The following is an 18,265-nucleotide window of genomic DNA, read 5'->3' as shown; positions in this document are numbered from 1 at the left end:
TAGGAGGGTCTCCTGGGGGGTGAAATTGTATACGAAGGTGAGAAAAAAAAATAATAAATTTTTATAATAAATATATCTATATCCTCAGTTTTGTCCTAATTCTTGCAGCTGTGGTCATGCACAGTTTAGAAATTTCTTAACACGTGGGACATGTATTCTGCTTTTAACATGGGCAGCAAGTGCAGGTCAAACCGTGGCAGTTAAGCCCCGAACACACGTTCAGATAATCGGACGACTTATCGTGCGCATTTTGTTGCATGATACTAACATCAGATTCAACAATGCGTACAAGCCGTATGATTTTTGTTGTACGATTCCAGAAAAGCTTCCTGGTTGCTTAGCTAGGTATCAGATGGTGCAAAACAAAAACAATGGCAGCCAGGCTTTTTCCGTGCTATTTTAGTGTTTCTGATCATGCGTGGTCTTTGTCGATCGATTTTTAGCGGACGCATACTGTACTGATGAAACGATTGTCGTTCGCTAGGCTATCGTACGACAGAAGTTTTCCTGTTTGTCCCTTTGGATTTTGTTGGATTAACTGTCGTGATCGGCTGTCGAAAGCTGTGTACTAACGATCAGATTATTGTGCGATCAAGTCGAAAGCGAGTTTTATCGTACGATTATCGGAACGTGTGTACAGGGCATTAGTGTATAAGCAGCCAAAATTGTTTTTGGATAGAAAAATTCCTCCCAGTTTAACTTTTTTGCTGTCTTTTAAGTAGAACTATAGGCAAAACTTTTATTTTTTTCAGTAAGGGAGGGTTATAATAACCCCTGTCAAAATTATCCCCCCCCCCCTCTATGTCCCATTGTATAGATTTACCATAACCAAACAGGAAGTGAGAGGAAATCCCTGAAAATTAAAGAGGAAGTAAACCCTCCTCAGGAAGTTGTACCTATAGGTAAGCCTATATTAAGGCTTACCTATAGGTACTGTAAATATCTCCTAAACATGTACCGTTTAGGAGATATTTACCTTTAATGCAGCCAGTGACGTCACTGGCGCATGCGCTCTGAAGGAATGGCAGATCGTGCCGTTCCTTCAGAGCCCCGTGCCGTGACCGTCGGCTCCCGCGCGCGTGCGCGGGAGTGACGTCACGGCGGCTCCGGCCAATCAGATGGCCGGATGCCGCGATCCCGGAAGATACAGGTAAGCGGACGGCACGGCGGGGGCTCGTTCTAAGGTAAGTATTTCATAATGAGCTAGTATGCGATGCATACTAGCTCATTATGGGTTTCTCTTTCAGGATGTAAAGAAGAGAAAAAAAATTTTCTCGGTGTACAACCTCTTTAAGGGAATTCCTTGGGGACCCTCAGGTCACCAGAATTAGTGTTCCCATTGGAAGATCTCCCTCTATTGCTTTTTTTGGGGGATTTTCTTTTACTTTCACTTTCAATGATAATGGTAAACAGGACAAATGGAGAGGGTGAATCTCCCTAACAGGGACACAGACAGCAATCAAAACTAAAGGTTTTTTTAATCTTTCCACTCTATCCAAAACTTAAAAAAAAAATTGCCTTTTAGTTATACTTTAAATCAGCCTTTCTGAACACAGAGGAACCTTTGAAATAAATTTCTGGTCTCGGGGAACCCCTGCTAAAAATTAAAAATCTACAACTCATGACACATTAGCGTGACAGTCAATGGGAAGATTGCTCCTTACTCTTGTCATCATTGGGAAGAATTACCCCCTTACAGATAGCTAAAAGGAATAATGGTGTTATTGGGAACCCTAGCAACCTCAGGAGGAACCCTGGTTGAGAAACCCTGATTTAAATCCTGCTGGAGAGAGTGTTCCCTTCACTTCCTGAGCAGTGGATGCACCAGGAAGTGAAAGGAACTCTCCCTAAATATTGGCTTATTTATCTTCACCTCTTGTTCTGGTCACATTTTAATATTGCCCTCACTTTGTCTTGTGGACATCAGGACATATAGAGGGGTGAATCCCTTCAGCAGGGAAATGCTTGACAAAAAAATTCTTGGGAGTTGAAGGCTCTAGCTAGGAGAAGGCAAGTAGGTAATTTTTAGCCATGCGACTAATGGATTATTCTTTTTTTATAATTAATGTAGTTGGTCTATTTATTGTTTTGGATAAAAACCTTTAAGAATTTTCAGTGTTACTTAAGTTATGTAAAGTTAAAAAAAAAAAAAAGACAATTCTTCAATATCTGTATGCAGTGGTAAATAAAAAAAAAAAAAAAGCTATATGATTGGGGCACAAAATAGTTAATCCACTATTCCACTGAGAATAGAACAGAAGGTGTGTGTATATGTATATGTATGTATGTATGTATATATATATATATATATATATATATATATATATATATATATATATATATATATATATATATATATATATATATATATATATATATATATAATTTGTGACAATACTTACCGACACTGGGAGTGAAAGACGGATACTTTATGGTTTGGATGAATTCAAATGGGAGAGTAATATTTGTCAACAATATCTCTAAAGAAATATGAAGATTTAATCCCACTTTATACTGTGAGACATATAGCTTGTTGCCATGACATCTGTGACCCCCTAAATAACCATAGCAATACGTAGATGTGTATTCCATGTACTTCAATGTAGGAGACGGACAGATTGTCATTGCCAGTTTTTCTATTGGGGTGGGATGTGGATTGTTAAGTCTGCCTATCCCATTGTTAAATGTTAATGACTTGACATTGTTCTGTCCAGATGGCTAGATAATTCAGGTTAATTCTGCTTCTGTATATAATTTCATCTGCATAGGATAATGTAATCAGGCAGAGGGGAGGGATTGTGTACACTGCATGGAAGTGTAAAATTTGGTTTTATTTCGATTGTGCATTTCATGTCCTATTCCTCTCAAGGTCCACCTGGGCGGTAACCTTGTGGGGGAAAACTGTATAAAAGATCAGCTGTATTAAACCTAGAGTTCTACTTCACCCTCAATCTAGAGTCCTGTTTCTTATTGGGGGAATCTACTACAAGGGATTGCTATGCTCTTCATACTCCCTTGAATAATCACAAAGCTCTTGTAAGAGCTTGTTCCTGTTCCTGCTTTTCCCTCTGGGGAAAGAGAGGTTCACCCACTGGAACCTGGAGCCTTGTCCATAGGTCCAGGGTGGGTAGGAGACGGTGAGACCCTAACCAATCTGCGGCGGTTTGTTGTGTCTGGTGGAGTGCTTGGAGCCCTCGGGAAGCACTAGGAGCATCAGTCAATGGAGGTACACAGTCGGGAGTGCCAGTTGATCCGTTACATATATATTTATATACACACATCTCTTCTCTATATTTCAGAGAGAGATATACTTGTATATTAATCCTATCTATCTGTGTGTGTGTATAAAAAAAAAAATATATATATATATATATACTATTAGAGGTTTAATCTGGCACATATCATCAGACTCTGAGAACAACATTTTTATTTAATAGGAGAAAAATGTAAAAAGATCTAAAATGCTGTTTTGCAGGTTTTAAGACCAGATTATATCATACTATTATGCATAACAGGCGTCCTTGTCATAGGCAGGTAGCTTCCCCGCACCTGCTGTCACTTATGCTGGCCATACACAAACACATTTTTCATTAGTGGGGTCAGTTTAACGTTTGTTTTCAACCACAGCGACAGGAAAGTTGGAAAATGGAAAACTTTTCTCGATTTGAAATTTTTTTTCGAACAGTGTATGTTGTTTTCATTCACAAATGACATTAATTTTAAAATTGAATTTAAAAAAAATTAGAAATTTTTGAACGACATTCGACCATTCATTGAATGTACAAAGAATTTAAATACAAATGTTCTCGTCCAAAAATCGATACATGTATGGCCAGCGTAAGACATTTTAGTAGCAACTGAATGCTTTTTTGCTATTTTTTTTTTTTTTATCCTCTATCATGATAGGTTTTAAAGAATTAAAAAATGAGCTAATCACCACTATAAGGGGTTAATTTTATACAGTAAAACAGTGAAAGTAATATATACATATAACATATACTGTATATAATAATAATAAATATACCCAGAAGTAGGATATACAGGATATTTTACCTAAGATTTAGACCTGAATTTGTATGGCGGGGAATATAAATCTTTTATATTAAAGTAGTACTAAAGGCCTTTTTTGCATGGATTTAATCATTTTAATTATAATGCACAATACTGGTAAATGTTTACTTTAATTGTAATTCTAATGCCTTATATTACCTCCAGTCTATCAGTTCCTCTGTGCGTTTTTTGATGCTGATCTTCCCTGCACAGAGCCCTAAGACCCGGCTCACACTGCCACGGCAAGTCGCCTGACAAGTCGTGCTCCATTCTGTGCAATGGAACCGTTCTAATCAGAGCGACTCAAGTCACTCCGACTTAGAAAAAGGTTCCTGCACTACTTCGGGGCGACATCGGAACGGCTTGCATTGACTTCTATTATAGAAGTCGTTTCCAAGCCACGATGAAGTCGTGCTGCACGGGGCGGCTCAAAGTCGGGGAAGTATTAAAGTATAAAGGGGTAAGAAAACATTGGTGCTTTCTGTTATACATTATAACCTATAGCGTATACCAGATAACCTATAACGATGGGTCTTGTATGAATGCCATGACAAGGCTAATCTTTAAGGTAAGGGTATTGTCCATCATCCCTAGACACACTATCTGGTGAACATGCATTTCAGTCAGTCAGCTGATAATGTTTACTGGTTCTTTCAGTTTACATACTAGAAAATGAGTTGTAGAAATTGCAGAAAAGTAATCGCTTATGGTAGGTTTGTGTTGCAGGATTTTGCTGACTGTTCTCATTTTCTTTTACCCTTCAGTTGCTGATATGTGTTCAAGATGAGTGGAATTGGAGATAATCCCTCGGACCCTTCCAGGGTGGAGCAGCGGAAGAGGAAGGAGAGCCCAGATCAGCTTGGTCCCAGGTAAATTATTACTTTTGTTACAGACCACATTTTAACCACCTTAGCCCCGGAGGATTTTGCTGCTTAATGACCAGGCCCTATTTTGCGATTCGGCACTGCGTTACTTTAACGGACCATTGCGTGGTCGTGTGACGCTGTACCCAAATAAAATTGACGACTTTCCCCCCCCCCCCCCCCCACAAATAGAGCTCTTTTTTTTTTTTTTTTTGTGGTATTTGATCACATTCTGCTATATAATATTCCCAAAAAAAAAATGGAAAAATCAAAATTTAATATTTTAGGCCAATTTGTTTTCTGTTACATATTTTTGGTAAAAAAAAATCACAATAAGCATATTTTGATTGGTTTGCACAAAAGTTATTGCAACTACTAACTACGGGAAAGATTTATGTCATTTTTATTGTGGTGCGCGGGACTGCGACATTGCGGCGGACAGGTCGGACCCCTAACTGACATTTTTGACACTTTTGGGGTACCAGGGACATTACTACAGTAATCAGTGCTAAAAATATGCACTTACTGTAATAATGCCATTGGCAGGGAAGGGGTTAATAATATTAGTGATCAAGGGGTTAAATGTAAGCCTAGGGGAGTGATTCTAACTGGGGGGGGGGGGGGGGGGTGTGGGCTTGTGAGATCATAAGAGACGTGATCCTATATAGCAGGATCACATAGCCTCTGTGATCACTTCAGGGAGAATGACGGATGGCTGTGTTAACATCAGCCGTCCGTCCTTCTCTGTCAGCGGGGGGGGGGGGGTGAGATTGCGAGTGGCCGGCGGCCATGGGAGCCGCCTGTCACGCGTACTGGTTCCCCGGCTGACGAGCGGGAGCGTGCCCCCTAGAGTCTACTGAGCGAGCGACGTAGTACTACGTCGGTTTGCCCAGGAGCTGCCGCAGTAAATCTGCGGTGGGCGGTCATCAAGTGGTTAATGTGACCAGTTTAGCCAAAGAATACATCACTTTGAATTTGTATGTAGTTATGGAATGATATGTCTGCTGTACTGACTCAAAGTAGATCTTCACATTGTGCATTTGCCAAGTCTGTGTTTTATAGTGTATTTAGTTGAGGTGACATAGTTGTGTTGATCAAAATGGAAAGGTAAACTGGACATATGTTCAGTGTATAAAAGAGAAGTGTGGCCAAAGCTATTTTGGATATTCTCTTGTGGATCACAGGAGCACATTTACAGTGGGTATAAAAAAGAATTGCCCCCTCTAAAATAATCACATATTGTTGCTTTGCAGCCTGAAATGAAGACAGACAGTTTGTTTTACCCAGCTGTATTTACTCCGTGCAACCTATATTGCCAAAATGAAAGCTATAACCACATATCAGAAAAAAACCAAAAAAAAATTCTAAAACAGAATCTCAAACTAGGAAAAAAATAACCCCCCCTCCCTCCTAAAAAGGACTTGTAAACTCAATCAGATGTAGCTAAGCACACACACAGCCATTTGACTATCAACTCTGATCAGCTGCGGTCATTTTGCTTAGCTCAGCATGAAAAGAGATTTTCTGGAGCATTGCTGCAACTGTAGCAAACAATCACTTATGTGTGGCAAGGAACTGTGAAAAAATCTCTGGGATAAAGTTTTGGACAGGCACAAGTTAGGAGATGGATAAAAAATCAAATGCTTTATCAATGCCCAGAAGCACAGTGAATTCTATTAAGCAATGGAAGGTATTTGGTACAACACTGACTCTCCCTGGATCGGGACGTCGCTCCAATTTGGATGAAAGAGCCAGGAGGAAACTTAGCCCCACCAGACGGGGGCTTGCCTGCGAGTTCGCATACAACCAGGTCTCAGCCCAAGTTGCAGTGTTCCTCCATTTAGATGGTGAGGGGACCTGTTTGATGCGGTGCCTACCTGGTTCCTGATATGGTGAGTAGCTGCCCCCCCTCCCCTTGGAGGGTTTGGGGTGAACGTGGGCCCTTCCATGGGACGGTCAGGCCCCCGGGTTCCCCTCCTTACCGTCGGGCACCCCCCCTTCATCTGTCTTCCCATCCTACCCCACCTCCCATCTCTGGTTTATGTGGGGTGGGGAAGTCTGGTGGGGTCCTCTCCCTCTCTACTGAGGATCGATTGATGCTCTGTGACTGGCAACCGAGTGGGCTGCCAGAGCGTTGGGGGTTGTCCCTTAGCAGTGTGTTACATTTTTTTGTGGGGTCCCCCTGGTGACTCATGGGGTCTTTGGAGCACAACTTCCCAGCCCTCCGGGTTCCATCCATCAATCGATGCACTGACCGCAGTCCTGGAATCCTTTTTGTCTGGGTAGAGGTGGCTTTTGGGGGATGGGCTGGCATAAAGCACCTCCCTCCTTCCCCTGCCTCATCTGTCTCATCAGATCCTTAATCTGATTTGGCTGCCGCAGACGTGGGTCAGACTGCTGGGTCGTGCTCCCTGAATCCTCAGATAGTGAGGACGATTCCTCCACTTCTGCAACCGCACACGAAAAGGTGCTGGTGGATGCTCTGATTGTATCTGTGCTTGAGGCCTAAAGTTGGGGAGCACAGCCGCGGCTGCGACGGAGGCGCAGGTTCCCTTTTGGCACTCGCAAGCCATCCAGAGCAGCAAAGGTGTTCCCTTTCCCCTCTTATTTTGACAGAATTGTCACGAAAGATTGGGGATGACCAAAGCGCCCTCTTGGAGTCAAGGTTTTGCGCCATGACCTGGAGGGGGAGTAGCTCCCCCTTGCCTTTAGTCCAGGGCTGCAGTTTTTGTGATGCCTCTTTAGATGTGGCTCCTCTGGTGGCTTGGCTCTCTGTTTTGGCAGTGGTCCTTTGGTGTGTCTTTTGGCTCAAATGCTGGTCTGCGGACCAGACTTCTAAAAAGGCCTGACTGATCTTCCCTTTCAAGGACATCGCCTGTTTGGTGCTACCCTGGACAACATCATTCAAGTTCTCATGGGGGGGAAGAGTACCTTTCTTCCGCAGGCTACTAAGGGCAAAGACCCTCGTTGTAGACTTGGGCCCTTAGTAGCCTCGGCTGAGAAGTTTATTTTTTTTTTCTTCCCTCGGTGAGTGACAAGGGATCGAAGCCCTTCGGGGGCTCCTCTGGAAGATCAAAGCGAACTTGATCTGGCAAGTCAAGAGTGGGCTTCTACAGACCCGTGTACAAGGCCCCTTCAGCAGGAAGGTGCGCCCTCACCCGTATATTGGGTGGGGGAAATCTTCGCTGGTTCCCAGACTCGTGGACTTTCCTGGTACAAGACAAGTGGGTCAACAAGGTCATACAGTGCAGCTACAAGATCGAGTTTTATGTTCCTACCCTCTGGTAAGGTTCTTCCTTCCTTCCAACGTGCGACTGTCCCTGGTTCCGTCCTTTTCAGGGGTTTTTTCTCAAACCTGTTTACAGTCCCCAGGAAGGAAGGTAAGGTGCGTCCAATTCTGGACCTCAAGGTGCTGGACTGCTTTGTGGGGGTGCAGAAATTCAAAATGGAGTCCGTTGGCATGGTGGTGGCTTACCTCATCAGGGGGATTTTTCTTGCCTCCATCGACATCAAGGACTCTTACCCTCACATTCCGATATGTGTCGGTCACCAGCGCTTTGCAGTGGGAGAGGAGTGGGAGAGGAGCATTATCAGTTTTGGGCGCTACCCTTTGGTCTCTCCACCGTTTCTCGGGTCTTCACAAGAAGTGTTGGCTCCAGTGCTAGCATTGTTACGCCAATGGGGGATCGTGGTACTGGGCTGCTTGGACGACCTCCTGCAAGCGGAGTCTCCTACTGCTCTAAAGGAAAAACTTGTAAGTCACTATATGAATTCTGAGGGCGTTTGGCTGGATTCTGAATTTTCTGAAGCCTGCTCTGGTTCCATCCACAAAGCTGGATTATCTGAATCCGACTCAGGGCTCGGCCTTAGCCAGAGTGCTCCTTCTTCTGGACAAACTCCAGAAACTGTAGGCTGCAATTCATCTCCTGCTGTCCAGCAGATGGTCATCCCGGACTTGCAGGCGGGTGCTGGGCCTCATGGTGTCTACCTTCGAGGCGGTTCCTTGGGAGTTTCTTTTTCGCTGTTCCCACCCCATATGTTTAACACTGCTATGGGACGTCCCAATGGTTAAGAAGATCAGGAGCTATGTCCGTCAATGAACGAAAGAGAAAATGGGATTTTTGACTTACCGTAAAATTCATTTCTCTGATGTTCATTAACAGACACAGCACCCGCCCCTCTGTGGAGTTGTAATTCTTCTGACACTTTTTGTAGCAAAACTAAGTACCTATAGCAAAAAGGAGTATACCCCCTGGGACTGCCAGACTCTTTCTGCCTAGTGTCCTACTCCTGTAGGGGGCAGTATAACCCAATGGTTAGGAAGACCAGGAGCTATGTCCATCACTGAATATCAGAGAAATGGGTTTTACAATGAGTCAAAAATCCCATTATTTGGCCTCGACATCAAACATGTCTGGCGGAAATCCAATACAGCTTACCATCCAAATAACACAGTAAAGCATGAAGGTGGTAATATCCTGTTCTGGGGGTGTTTCTCTGGAGCAGGGACTGGAGCACTTGTCAGGATAAATGAAAAGTGGATGTGGAAAAATACCATCAAATTCTTGAGGAAAATCTGCTGCCCTCTGCCAGAAAGTTGTCATTGGAAAGAAGGTTTCCCTTCCAACATGACAATGACCCAAAAGCACACAGCAAAAATGATCACACAGTGGTTGAAAGAGAAAATGGTGAATGTGCTTGCATGTCTTAGTCGGAGCCTAGACATAAACCCCATTGAAAATCTGTGGAATTACTTTAAAGGCTGCAGTTCACAAACAGTCACCAACAAATTTAACTGAACTTGAGCAATTCTGCACAGAAGAGTGGGAAAATATTTTAAAGTCTAAATGTGCAAAGTTAGTAGAGATATAACTAACCATCCAACTAGGCCTATAATTAAAGCAAAAGGTAGTTCAATGAAATACCGATACAAGGGGGTGATCCATTTCCAACTCTTTTTTTATTCTTTTTTTTTTTTTTTTTTTTTGACGTGTTGTTATATCCTTTACTTGGATAAAACAAAAACTGTGTCTGTCTTCATTTCAGGCTACAAAGCAACAACATGTGTTTATTTTAAAGGTGGTGATTCTTTTCTATGCCCACTGTACTTTTGTTCTATTATCTGACAGGGCAGAGCTGCGCAACTCCTGGGAAGGATCCCGACAATGTTGTTGGGATCAACTCAGTTGCCTGATTAACAGCCTTTTGGCACACAGCTAAGAGCTGGAGACAGCTGCATCTGCCCCCTCCCAGTCTGGCCCTCTAGTGGGAGCAAGGAGACTGTCACTGCTCTGCTCCTCCAGCACTCAGGCTGGGGAGGGGGAAGGTGACTGATGGTAACTGCTTTCTACTCGGAGCAGACAGAGAATGGATTTCTCGTAGTCGTGTGATCTCTGTTTTCAGTCCCAGGGCCAATGTGGGTCAGCTGCAGTATGGAGGTGAGGTAGGAAGCAAAGATGCTTCTGCTCTTTTTAATACAGCAAACCTTATTTGCATTGCCGTTTTGTACATGTTTATCTGGAGGTTCAGTTCAAAGCTAAGTTTTAGTTTTTTGGTACTACCTTTTATAAACCTTGGATATAATTACTCTATAATCCGACTCGAACAGTTTTTTGTGACTTCATTTAGTTTTCACATGAGTGTAATTTTAACCTTCATATACAAATGTAAAATGATAGCATGAGAAAATTATACTGGATAATTATCAGTGGCAGGGACAAAGCCTTGTGGAAAATGCTCCAGTTTAGGATGCAGCAGGGAACATGGACATCCATTGACAGCAAACAGCTGAATTCTTTTTTTATTTTTTTTAGGGGAACACAAGCTTTGGCACAGGCAAATTTAATACAGCTCAGGATTCATCATAAACTTTTAAGGCTAACCTGTCATGATACCAATACTTGCACTTCTAGTTCTTTTAGTGGATTCTAGTTCCCCAGTTATTGAGCCCCACTATATGTTTATCTCAGGGGCTCTTGATTTTTTTTTTTTTTTTTTTTCAGCAGATTACCCAGTATATCCCTATAGCCTCCTGGTCGAACCTTCATCAACACCAGTTCTATTAGGCACCTGTATGACATTTAAAGATGCCAGTAACTTGTTTTTACTGCATTTTAGACCCAAACTGTACATGGTTCCTCAATCTGTGTATAAAGCCTCGTACACATGCACCGATTGTTGGCCGACCGATCGGCTGTCTTTTGTTGTGTTGGTTGAAATGTGCTCTAGACTGCACACAAATTTTGTCGGCCAACAACAACCGACTGCAGAAGTGATGTCATGTGATGGTTTACTTTTCGTGTATTTTTTTCTTCTCTGAGCATGCCCAGTCTTGCTCATCACATTTTTGTCTGCTGAAATCTGTATTGACTGAGGAACAATCGGCCGTTCTGGTGACGGCCAACAAAAATTTTCTAGCATGCACACCAGATTTTGTTCGGCCGAAAAGTCGCAGTCGGTTGTCGGAAGCATCATACTAACAAGCCGACAATCGGCCGATCGGACGTTGGCCGAAAATTCACGGCCAACAATCGGTGCATGTGTACGAGGCTTTAGTCATGAGTAAGCCTGGTCTCTCCAAATTTCAATTCCCACCTACCTTGGTCAGCATTCAAATCCCAGAACATTACAGGGCAGTAGAAGCTTTTAAATTTCACAGTTAAATGACAAGTCTGGCTAAAGCTGGCCATACACCAGAAGAATTTTTTTTGACCATTCATACCAAAATTTTTAAATTGTTCTGCAGAGCATTCCATCTAATTTCATTTGAAAGCACTCAGTTTCCTCTAAGCCTGCTACCTGGAGAAGTCCCAGACATATATTTATTTTTTTGTGCCTTGTATGATTTTTCTTGAATGTAAACCACAATTTATCATAGGTACTTATAAAGTGCCATCAATTTACGCAGCGCTTTACATATATATTGTACATTCACATCAGTCCCTACCCTGAAGGAGCTTACAATCTAAGGCCCCAAACTCCCATTCGCACATACACATACTAGGGCCAATGAAGACAGGAGCCATTTAACCTACCAGCATTTCTTTGGAGTTTTGGAGGAAACCCATGCAGGCACAGGGAGAACATGCAGGTAGTGCTGTGGTTGGGATTCAAACCAACAACTCTAGTGCAGTCAGGCGGAAGTGCTAAGCCACTGTGCAATAAGTTAGAATTTTATTTTCAACAAGAGTTCTCCATCCTTCCGCCTTCTAATTTTCTCATTACAATGGCCAAAAATCATCAGTTTGACCCCACTGACCATTGGAAAGTCAAATGAATGTTATGAAGTGAATTTATGAATGATCAGATTTAATCCTAATATGCCCATGCAGAGCCTGGTGCTTAAATTTATGGTATGGCCTTTACACAGGGGTTTATTTGCAGACCAAGGCTCCATTCACACTGCTGCATCATGTGACTGTGTATCATGCATAGTAGGGATAGACCGATATGATTTTTCAGGGCCGATACCGATATTTTGGTCACAAGACCATTTTTGACACAAATCTGGTACTGAACATGTTAATTTTTGTTTAATGGTGGGTGGTTGGCTGGCTGGCACTCTGTGGTGGTTGGCTGGCTGGCACTCTGTGGTGGTTGGCTGGCTGGCACCCTGGGGTGGCTGGCTGGCTGGCACCCTGGGGTGGGTGACTGGTTGGTACAGGACCTGTGGGTGGGTGGCTGGCTTGTTCTCGTATGGGAACAGAATGAACGATTTTCGCTTAAGCCTCGTATACACGATCATATTATCGGATTAATTTACGTCCATTTTTTGTTGCATGCTAGTCTCATATCGAAAGTGAAAGAGGGTAACTCAACATACGAAAATTCTCGTACAACAGGATTTAACTTCAGAAGTGATGTAATGTGTTGAATTGTTCTGTATTCTTCTGTATTCTTCTGTATATTCTTTAGTTTCCGAGCATGCGTAGTCTTGTGCTTACAATTTTTTTCGAACGAAAACTGTACTGATTAAACAGAAATGGGACGTTGTGTTCACATATGCTAAAAATGTTATAGCGTGCACCTTCAGTTTTTGTTGTCCGGAAATTCGGAATCGGCTGTCGAATGCACTATACTAACGATCCGAAAATCGATAGATTGTTCGTCTAATGACATTTTACTTCCAATTTTTCTTATTGTGTGTACAGGCCTTCAATGTGTACTGTTTTTCGTATGATTTTTTGTTGGAGAAAAATCAGAAATGAAAGACACATGATCAGAAACCATAAACAACAAAAAAAAAAAAATCCTTTGTTGTACGAGAACTTTTCTACAAATTTTCTTTCATTGCTTCTGATTTGCTGTGAAACAAGGAAAATCGGACGATCCTTCGCCATTTTCTTATTTTGTGTACCCCACTTAAAGAGGAAGTAAACCCTCCTCTAACTTGTGCCTATAGGTAAGCCTATGATAAGGCTTATCTATAGGTACTGTAAATATCTCCTAAACTTGTACCGTTTAGGAGATATTTAACTTGCATGCAGCCAGTGACATCACTGGCGCATGCGCTCTGAATTAACGGCCGCTGGTGCCGTTCCTTCAGAGCCCCGTGCAGTGACCGTCGTCACCGCGGCTCCGGCCAATCAGATGGCCGGATGCCGCAATCCCAGAAGACGGGCGACTGGACATGTTGCCCGTCATACAGGTAAGCGGGCGGCACGGCGGGGGCTCGTTCTAAGGTTAGTATTTCATAATGAGCTAGTATGCGGTGCATACTAGCTCATTATGTGTTTCTCTTTCAGGTTGCAAAAAGAAAAAACATTTTTTTTTTTTTTCTGGTTTACAACCTCTTTAAGTGCCGGTCCACACTACGGCGACCTGTGAGGCGACCTGGTCGCCTCACAGGTCGCGGCAGGTCGCCTCCCATAGGGAAGCTGCGGACCTGTTCTAATAGGAGCGACACAAGTCGCTCCGACCTAGAAAAAGGGTCCGGAGCTTCTTTGGGGCGACCGCCATAGACTTCAATGTTATGAAGTCCGTGGCGGCCGCTCCGAGGTAGCGGCACGCTGCTCGCACCGCGACCTCCGCGTCGCCCCTATGTGAACGGGGGCTAAGGAGAAGCAATAGCTGCACACAGCTCCCTATTCTTTTTTTTCGACATGGGGCAGAGCTTGGTGCTCAGAGAAACTAGATACTGCACTGAGGATATATATATATATATATATATATATATATATGTCTTAGTGGATAGCGCATGAATAAATCTTAGTGGAGTTCAAGCTGTAATTGTTGTAGAAGCTTTGGCTGCTCAGCATTGATGATTTTCTTCACCACCATGTCTAAAACGCATCACTGTGACGCAAATCAGATGACAAGTGGTTAAATCCTTTAAGATCATGGCATTTATAATGTTCTTGTAGCTTAGACTATTATTCTTCGCCACCGTTTTGTTCCATTTATAACCGTAGAAGTGTCAGAACATCTATGGCTGCTTTCAGGGAGATGCAAACAGGGCAGCCGGGAGTGTGATGTGCGCTGGTTCCTGTTTAAGGCATGAAATCCATATGTAGATTCCATTGCAGGAGGGGTATTGGAGGAAGGGACCAGGCCCTCTGACTAACACAATCTTGTGACTGTCTTGTGTGATTCAGATACATATTTTGTTTAGGGTTGAAGACTAGAAACATTGTTTTTGCGCTGAAATCCAGCATGTGGCGTTACAGAGTGGTAATCTGCTCACAGTATCTCATTATTTTACACATTGCCATTCTGCCCCATGCAAGGAAAGAGGAATTGCTCACATGACTGAAGGAAATGCTGCTCGTTTAGCGTTGCTGCCTCTTTTATGCTGAATCTCTTAGCGATCCCTATATTGGAATTTATCTTTCTCATCCTAGTATTGTGATGTAAACATGCATGATTATTAGGATGGACAAACGTCTCATAAGAATGGCAGGCATGGGTCTGATGCACGGCAGTGTTAATTTCGTCGACTAAATTAACACAATTTTAGTCGACTAAAATACGACTAAAACTAAAACAATTCAGATGACTAAAATACAACTAAAACTAAAATGGCATTTTAGTCCAAAGACTATAACTAAAACTAAATTGAAATTTGCTGCCAAAATTAACACTGGTGCATGCTCAAAGCTTAATACCATAAATAATAACATTTGATTTTTCACTCCAGGACCAGCAGTAGTATATAATGAGTTTGGAAATTGTAGAGAAATGCTTAAATAATGCATTACAAATTACAATTGAACTACACCCATTCGATTATAGATGACTAAAATGTAGGACGTTTTAGTCGACTAAATACGACTAAAACACTTGCAGAAGACTAAAATGGGACTAAAACTAAAATGCCATTTTAGTCCTAAGACTAAGACTAAAACTAAATTGAAATTTGCTGCCAAAATTAACACTGATGCACGGTTGGTGAATTAAAATATACACTTGTATGAGTACAGGCATATGCCTCCCTGCCCATTGTTCCTGGTGGTTCCTGCCCTTTTTCTCACCTGCCTTGATCTTTACATTTTTTTACCTTGTGTAACAGTTAACGGTTTTAGTCTGTGGGCTGATTTTATTTTGGAAGAGGTTTAGCCCATACAGGTATCCACTAAAGCTGGAATTTGTCTATAAAATGGAATTCTTAAAATATGGCATCCCAAGATAGCATAGCTAGAAAAGTTATATCAGATGTACTCTAGGGCAGGGGTCCTCAACCCTGGCCTACAGGGCCCACTAACAGGCCAGATTTGCAAGATAACTGAAATACATCCCAGGTGATATCATTTGCTGCTCAGTGATTGCAGTACTCTAGTCTGCATCTCCCCAAGGTAATACTTAAAATCTGGCCTGTTAGTGGGCCCTGAGGACCGGAGTTGAGGACCACTGCTCTAGGGCATGGGTCTTCAAACTTTCTAAACAAAAGGGCTAATTTACTGTCCTTCAAGCTTTAGGGTACCCGGCTGTGGCCATCGGAAGTAGAAAATCCTCGTTCATTGGTTCTAATGGGAGGAATAGTGCCCCATTGTTATGAATGAGAAGCATAGTGCTCCATCATTGGTGTCAGTTGGTGGACCAGATAAAGGCAGGTGAAGGGCCACATCTGGCCCCTGGGCCGCAGTTTGGAGACCATTGCTCTAAGGTAAAATTTTACCATATTTTAAAGTCTACTGGCTACAGGACTATAGGCCCATCAAATTCTGTGGTTTATAACTTCATTCTGCATCACCAGGTATTGGCGGTGTGTTTGTGTGCTTAACCACTTGCCGACTGCTCACAGTATATTTACTGCGGCAGTCAGCCCCTCACAGGCAGAGCGACGTAGCTCTACGTCGCTAGCCTGTGAGGCTCTGGGGAGCCAGCGTGCGCCGCCGGAGGCGCGCTCCCGCTCGGTCACGGACCCCCGCGCGTGTGACTGGTGTACCCGATGTCCGCCAGTCACTCGGCGATCGTCGGGGGAGAGGGAGAAAGGCAGGCGGCTAATGTAAACAAGCCGCCTGTCATTCTCCCCGGTGTAGAAACGATGATCACACGGTTCTACTATGTAGGACAGTTGATCATTGTTCCTACACCTCAAGCCACAGCCAATCACAGTTAGAATCCCGCCCCTAGGGACACACACACAGCCCCTCCCTCTCAAATAAAGTTAACCCCTTCACTGCAAGTGTATTTTTACAGTAACAGTGCATATGTATAGCACTGATTACTGTAGAAATGTCACTGGTAACCCCAAAAGTGTCAAAAATGTCAGTCAAGAGTCTGATCTCTCCGCCGTAATGTCGCAGTACCGCAAAAAAATGGCAGATCGCCGCCATTACGCGTTAAAAAAAAACAACAAAAATTACAGAAATCTTTCCCTTTGTTAATAAACGCGATAACTTTTGCGCAAACCAATCAAAATACGCTTTTTGCGATTTTTTTTTTTTTTTTTTTTTTTTTTTTTTTTTTTTTTTTTTTTTTTTTTTTTTTTACCAAACATATGTAGCATAAAACAGATTGGCCGAAAATGTTAAAAAATTTTGATTTTTTAATTTTTTTGGGGGGGGGAATTTCATATAAAAAAATGTGAAAAATAGTTATTTTTGCAAAATTGTCGCTCTTTTGTTTATAGCGCATGATCAAAAAATCGCACAGGTGATCAAATACCACCAAAAGAAAGCTCTGTTTATGGGAAAAAAAAGGACGTAAATTTCATTTAGGTACAGCGTCGCATGACTGTGCAATGGTCCGTTAAAGTCACGCAGTGCCGAATCGCAAAATACCCCCTGGTCAGGAAGGGGGTAAAATCTTCCGGGGCTTAAGTGGTTTAAATAATAGCTGGCTTGACCTCTCTTTTTGTGAAGAGATCTTTATAAAAGCTTGTTTGTTCTCTATGGGTGTTGTGGCCGGGATGCTGCTCTGCTTATTTCTGTGGCTCTGTAAGGTACCTTTAATAAAACGTTGGCCTTGCCCTCTTAGTCATTAAGCTAATGATTACAAGGTCCATGACGCATTCATTTGGCAGCTAGAGAGTTGCTGGGATCTTGATATGTATGGGAGTAAATGTATTGTAATAATACGTCAAAAGTAAACGTACTGGATTTTTGCAACTTAACCCTTTTGCTAAGCTAGGTTCAGAAGGCCACTCGCCCTATACACATCACTCAATAAAAAATATTGCGATGAATATATTTGATTGAGAAAATCTCGCACATGTAAAACCACAACCTCCTGCGCACAAATAAATGATCATATACGATGAAATGAAATATAATCCTAATGCCAAATAATGAATTACTAATATATGTACTACAAAACAGGTGTGTTAGTATTTTTTAATTAATTGGCAATAGGTTTATATTTAATTTAATATTATGTGCTCACTTATTTGTGCTTAGTAGGTTGTGTGGTTCTACACATGCGAGATTTTATCACTCCGTTTATATTTATCCCAATTTATTTTTTATTTTTAGAGTAATGTGTATAGGGCGAGCGCCCTTCTAAACCTAGTTTGACATCTTAGAAATGTTTTACTTACACTTAAAATGACTGGAAAGTGTCATTTAAAAAAATTAAAATAAAAAATAATACAAATTAAAACAAACGTATACAGTACTTACCTCCTCTGCAGTTGGTTTTTCACAGGGCAGAGCCAATTCTCCTCTTCTCGGGTCCCTCCTTCCAGTTGAGTACCCCCACAGCAAACCACTTGCTATGGGGCAGCTGAGCTGCAGCTTGGTGAATCCATTCAGACACAACTGTGATTCGGCTCCGCCCCCTCTCTCTCCTGATTGGCTAACTGACTGTCTCAGTTAATCAAGAGGGAGAGTCCCAAACGGTGGAGGGACTCGTGGACATCGCTGGACAGAGATGGGGCTCGGGTAAGTATTGGCGGGTGCTGGGGAGGCTTCTAC

The 18,265-nt window shown here is 42.5% G+C and overlaps 1 protein-coding gene across 4 annotated transcripts in view; it reads left to right on the top strand.

Moving 5' to 3' along the window:
• NCOA2 (nuclear receptor coactivator 2) overlaps window positions 1-18,265 on the top strand; it is a 244,430-nt gene that overhangs the window by 82,867 nt on the left and 143,298 nt on the right. For all 4 annotated transcript variants that reach the window (XM_082259561.1, XM_082259562.1, XM_082259563.1 and 1 more), the window contains exon 2: window positions 4,815-4,919. In XM_082259561.1, the coding sequence (XP_082115687.1) occupies window positions 4,834-4,919 (86 nt within the window). In that variant the 5' untranslated portion in view covers window positions 4,815-4,833. The remainder of the gene's footprint in view (window positions 1-4,814; window positions 4,920-18,265) is intronic.

Source organism: Pelophylax lessonae (assembly GCF_965119305.1).
Source record: "Pelophylax lessonae genome assembly, chromosome: 5".
In the NCBI taxonomy this organism is placed as follows: domain Eukaryota; kingdom Metazoa; phylum Chordata; class Amphibia; order Anura; family Ranidae; genus Pelophylax; species Pelophylax lessonae.
This window is presented reverse-complemented; position numbering and strand designations above follow the sequence as displayed.